At 34.7% G+C, this 6285-nt stretch overlaps 1 protein-coding gene across 1 annotated transcript; it reads right to left on the bottom strand.

Annotated features, from left to right (window-relative positions):
* Positions 1–2846: 2846 nt before the first annotated feature.
* LOC116115995 (ankyrin repeat-containing protein BDA1-like) lies at positions 2847–4754 on the bottom strand. Its single transcript, XM_031402110.1, has 2 exons — positions 4153–4754; positions 2847–3861 (listed from the first exon to the last, which is right to left on the bottom strand). Exons 1-2 carry the CDS (start codon positions 4717–4719, stop codon positions 3034–3036), a joined length of 1395 nt encoding a protein of 464 aa, XP_031257970.1. The 5' UTR covers positions 4720–4754; the 3' UTR covers positions 2847–3033.
* Between the last annotated feature and the right edge of the window lie 1531 nt (positions 4755–6285).

Here is a 6285-nt window from a genome sequence, read left to right as displayed (position 1 = left end):
CTAAAAGTCATCAGATGTGATATACCAGTTAGTGCCAAGAATAAGTTGCAAAGAGAATATTGATGATCAGAAATAGGTCGCGAGCGAATTAACGTTGTGGCATGTAATATAGCGTGTCCCCAAGTAGAAATTGGTAATTGAGTTCTTAATAATAAAATACGTGCAATTACCTGGAGACATTTGATGAAGGATTCTGCCAATCAATTTTGAGCGTAGACATGTGAACCAGATGCCCATCGATGCCCATAGATATACAACAACCATCAATTGTTTTGGATTTATATCCACAAGCATTGTCTAATCGTATTGATTAATTGGTAGTGTTGGGAATGTGCTCTCACTTAATGATTTGTGCCACATTTAGCAAACAACTTCTCGTTGCAATAAACAAACATGATCATCTTGTAGATATATCTTAAGATCATAAAATATCGAAATGACCTACTAGGTAGGTGAATGGATCCACATATATCCCTCCAAATCCTTTGTAGGATGATAAAGAGCCAATGGACAACCTTAGAAGATGATGGCCTGACCACTACTTTGCCTTGTGAACAGTGGTACAAAGTTTCTCACTAGGACAACAAAATTCTTTGATTCTTTAGTAGGTGTTCATGTGAATTTTCAACAATCCTACGCATCCCCGTAAATCAGAGACCAAGATGGCCATGCCAAAGCATAAAACTTTTGGATTAATGAACTTCTGGTTCAAGACACGTAGTTTCTATTGCACTTATGATTGTATATTACAATCTTAAGGAAAAGCGGAAGTTTCTAGTACACGCTTTTGGCCAGGCACATTAAGTCATACAAAGAATTTCTTTATTGTTTTCACTTGTGGTCTCAACGTGGTATCCATTGCTCTTATTCTTTAAAACTGAGTTGATTTCTCTTAGATCTACTTGAGTATAAAGAAAGTATCGTGGATACCCAACTTGGTCCAATTTTTCAATATAATTGTGGCCCTTCTGGAGCATTCAATCAAATTTACTGGCCTTGAAATAATTTGACTTCTGGAGCCGTCATGGGTGTGGTGACTAAGGAAAATTGTAGCTTTTTGCGATCCTGCTAGGATGCGTTATTTCCTTCCTTAACTATGTCACCCAGGCTTGTGGATTCTAGATGAGAACAATGTTAAAGAGCCCACTCAACATAATTTTTTCAATCCATCTAGAGCATGTAGTAAAGCTTGAAGATGTTGGATATTCCGAAAAACTTTAACTCAGGAATTACAAAATCATATTATAATAAATAATATAACTGTAAGTATATAAAATATAAAAGTAAAAAAAGTATGAAAAGAATAAAGGAGTCAAATGATTTTTCATCTTATCACATGGCTAATCAAAATGGATGTGACTCTTTTCTTCTCTTTTTTATTTATTTTAAAATGTTCTAATAAAAAACTTATATGAGAGGTCCTTATCCAGATCCGAATTCATATCAAAATATCTGGTTTTAATGTAAATAATCACACACGAACTTCACTTCTTTAGGATAAAACAACGATATCAATAATTAAATCATAATTATATTAGAACTTCATGTTCTGCCACTATCAAATATTAAATCAAATGACAGGGAAAACTTTTTATGTGTAGAAGTGATCGGTACTCGTACCAGTTTTCTCTGCTAAGAATTTCAATACATTACACATGTGGAAGCACACGTACACCCCTTTTATTCTCACAACCCAAGCTAATTAACACAAATCATGAAATTGAGCTCTAATTACAATCGCACAAACGTTAAAGCTAGCTTGAAGGGGGCGTTTGATTGGGGGTTAATTAGAATTATTGGGGTAATATCACTTATACTACTTGATTACCATGTTTGGTTGTCAAGTAATATAAGTACCGGTAATCTTCAAATACCAATAGTAGTTACTATGGTAATATTTGAGGTAATCTGATTACTTCCATTTCTTAGATATTATGAAATTACCAGAGTTATCTTTTTGTTTACAATTTATCCCTTATTAATTAAAGTTTTGGACATAATACTCCTACTTAAAACAAATTTACATTAATATCCTATTTCATTTTACCCTTGTTTAATTAAAATTTTGGACAATAATGCCCTTATATTTAAAATTATTTACAGATCACCACTGCCACCAGCCACCACCACTGCCACCTAGCCACCACCGCCGACAGGGGGCCAACCACCATAGACCACCGCCGGAAAATCGTCGGAGTCCCTAAAAAAAGAAAATTCTATGGGAGGCTTCCCTATGGCCGTTTCCGGCCATATTGATGGCCGAAAACAGCCATAAGCCTAGACTAGCTGGAAATGGCCAGATCTTCTGGCCATTTCCGGCCAGATCGATGGATCTGCCGCTAACGGCCAGGTCAGACCAGATCTGGCCGTTAACAGCCACAGACATGGCTGTTAACGACTAGATCTATTCTGGCCGAATAGATCTGGTCGTTAACGGCCAGATTCATCGATTTGTCCGAAAATGGCCAGAATAGATCTGGCCATTTCCGGCCAAATCTGGCCTGATATGGCCGTTTTCGGCCATCAATATGGCCAGAAACGGCCATATCGAAGCCTCCGGAGCCTCCCACAAAATTTTCTTCTTTTTAGGGACTCCGCGATTTTTCGGCGGTGGTTCGCGTGTGGCGACAGAGGTGGGGGTGATTTCATCATAAATTAAAGTTTTATATAAGCGAGGGTGTTTTAGCTAAATCTAAAATATTGGGGGTTAAAAGATTATTCAAAAATTAATAATAAAAATATATTATATTAATATTTAAAAGAGACAATTTAGTAATTTAAATAACATACCCCCCAATTTATTCCCTATAACCAAACATATTAATATAACATACCTACCAACTAACTAAACATATTTCTTAGATTCCCAGTAATCTTCCAAGGTAATTTATATTTCCAGTAATCCAACATTCCCAGTAATCTACATTCCTGAACCAAATGCCCCGAAAATATATGTAAGATTACAACACACCAATATACAGTGAAGCACATGCTATTTTATGCATTAATACTCATTCCATAAAGTTGTACGCATTAGACGATATGTGGAGGATGATTACCACTTGTGCTTGAGGCTGATCTCCTTCTTCGTCTCCTTATTAATTTTATCAAACCTCTTGTCATCCACACTATCATCCGAATAACGTGTACCAAAAGAACAAAAAATGTAAAGATTAACCATACAAAATAAACGTATAATACACCCAAATAGGACGCTTCTATGGCAAGCGTAGTTCTTGAGAGGATATAAGTCCCGAACGTCGCGTTAATAGCAATCCACATGATACCCAATAAAACCCACATAAAAAACTTATGCCTGAAAAATGGCAAGTCTCCTATGAGCAGGAGGAACAGTATGGTGCCCAGAGAAGCCACAAAACTTGTGGTGTTGTAATTTATGAAATATGTATATTTGTCTGAATCAAAATCTTCCAATATGGCAAACCCTGCCCGGTGAGGTGATGTTGTGTTGCTTCCGGGGAAGTCGTCTTGCCACAAACCACCTGGAGGGTTCAAACGAGCGAGGAATGACATGGTGGCGATCAGTGATGCTACCATCATCATGGGAGTGCGCTTCTTTTCTAGCCAATTATCATTTCCTGATGATTTCTTGAAATATTTTTTCGAACGTTTACCTTTGGGGTTTGAGGTGTTACTAGTTTGATTGTCACCATGGCCATGGGATGTTCTAGTTATGTTTTCCTTTGCAGAACTTATTCCTCCAGCATGTCGAAGCAATTCTCCGATCTCCCAATCTTTCATATCTCTACTGCTTCGTGTTAGAATATCCAAGGCAGTCAAGCCATTTGAATTGAGCGCATTCACTTCTATTGCAGCATTAGTAATCAAAAACTTTATTGCCTGCATATTTATCTAACATTTAGTATGAGACCGAAAAATTATTCGTTAAAATCAAGGCATGACAATATGGCATGTGAGATTTATTATAAACAGTAATGTCATAACCACACGATACTTGGAAGAATGATCAATGGATTGAGAACAATGATAATTTTACCCTTTTAACAATATAATTTTCATATAAGGATTTAAGAAGACTAGTACAACTCCTGGTCTCATATTTATACCAATCAATGGAAAATAAAAACAAATTAGAAATAAACCAAAGTCATAAGTTGACTTCAAACATACCTCTACTTGTTTATCAGCCACTGCCAGATGTAATATACTGTTGCCATCATCATCCCTAAAATTCACAAACTCATGATCATTCATCGTCTCCACCAAAAATTTCATCGACTCCAACTGGTTATATCTCACACACACATGTAAAATCGTTCCACCTCTATCCATCAAGATTCGAGCCGCTTGGGGTCTCGCTTGAACCAACTCTCTTAACACATTAACGTGACCCTTGATGCCGGCAATATGTAGAGGGTTTCTTCCATCTCGATCACCGACAAGGCACATCTCAGGATTAATCGATACCAACTTTTTAACTATATCCAAGTACCCTTTTGCAGCTGCCAAGTGAAGCGGGGACGATTTCCGGGAATCAAGCTCTCCGGCTAGCTCCGGCTTTCGATTTAGAATTTCCTGCACAAATTCTGTATGCCCGAGCATGGAAGCTACGTGCAGAGGCGTCTCCGCGTAACAGCCCACCATAATTCTATCGAGAAGTAGAGCATCTTCTTGAAGCAGGTTAAGCAAAGAAATTACGCTGCCCTCCACTGCAGCTTCATAAATTCTTCTCTCCATTTTCTTTGATTATAGCGCGAGATTCACAAACAAGCAAATATTAATTAAACTCTCAAGTACCGGGGATGTATATATATAACAATCCATGGAAGAAAGAAGGAAACTTCTAGTTTAGATAAAAGGCGTCATGTTTGAAGAAGCTTTTCACAAAGGATTATCATTGACCAACTACGTGTTAATGATACCATGGAAACGAGTTAATAACATTTTTATCCCTAAGGTTTGACGAAAATACATTGGGCCCAGTCAAATCAGAAAAAACCACTTCAGTCCCGCTTAGGCCAAGTCTGTTAGATTCCATTAAATGATGTAAGAGCATTTTGACCCTTCTATAAAAATTACATATGAAACTTTTAATTATAATTCTTAAAATTTAATAATTAAATATAAAATTAAGAAAATAATAAAATAAAAGTTAAAAATACTATTAAAAAAAAAATCCCACTCCTACTACATCCTTAAGTTATCTGTATAGAAGGACAAAAATACCCTTCAATCGTTTAACGGAATGTAACGGACTTGGTTTGATAAGGGATTGAAGTAGCTTTTTTTCTAATTTTACTGGACCCAAAGTATTCTTGTCAAACATCAGGGACAAAAAGGTAATTAATTCCCATGCGAATTGATAGTCAATAGTCAATACTGGATAGAATCTATATATTTATATAACGTTGAAGCAGACTGCTTCTTCTGAAGCTACGTAGGATTGATATATGATCGTCATGTATGATGTCGTTAATTGGCCACGTGTTTGCTGTTTATTGGGCTTACTATAATAGGGATTATTCACATACATTCAATACAAATCTTTCACATTCCTCTTTTAATTCATAAATTACGTAATGATATATTAAGAGATTGCTATAATAGAAATTATTCACATGCATTCAATTAATGTATTCAATACAAATCTTTCACATATATCTTTTAATTTGATAAAGATACAATATATCTTTTCACATTCATGAAATTCAATAATACACTTTATTAATCCATTAATATTCAACGTTCATTCATGCATATTAATTATTAGTATTAATTAATATTAATATTTTTGTACCCCTTCACATTCAATTAATTATTATTAATAATAATATATCTTTACCCTTTCATATTCAATTAAACAAAAATATCAAAAATATCAAACATAATAACAAAAAATGTTTTTTTTATAAAATGTATTATCATTTAACATTTAATATAAATCTGAAAATTTTAAACTCATCCAATAACAATAAAACATTTAAATCAAAATAACTATAACAAAAAACATGCAAACACTTACTAAAAAATATCAAAAGTTATATTAATTAGCAATAATCCAATTACATTGAACATAACACGAACAGTTGTTGTAATCATTAATTATCATATAATATTACTTAATGACATCTAAAGCTATATAAGAGTAGAGAATTCAACAATCCATACACCTTCAAATATTTCTTTAATTTCGCGCAAATACCATTAACAAATGGAAGACAAAATACCAACTATTGTCAATCCAAAATCCAAACAAACAGAAACGTGCGGTAAATAACATCAACTGATTACTCTTATATTCCT

This window comes from Pistacia vera, unplaced genomic scaffold, assembly GCF_008641045.1.
Source record: "Pistacia vera cultivar Batoury unplaced genomic scaffold, PisVer_v2 Contig759, whole genome shotgun sequence".
Lineage (NCBI taxonomy): Eukaryota > Viridiplantae > Streptophyta > Magnoliopsida > Sapindales > Anacardiaceae > Pistacia > Pistacia vera.
The sequence above is the reverse complement of the archived record's forward strand: the minus strand, read 5'-3'. Positions and strand labels throughout refer to the sequence as shown.

Excerpts from the sequence above, each read along its gene's own strand:
- LOC116115995 (XM_031402110.1), bottom strand. The coding sequence starts at position 4,719 with ATGGAGAGAAGAATTTATGAAGCTGCAGTGGAGGGCAGCGTAATTTCT. Across the intron at positions 3,862-4,152 it reads TGGCTGATAAACAAGTAGAG|GCAATAAAGTTTTTGATTAC; the intron begins GTATGTTTGAAG and ends ATAAATATGCAG.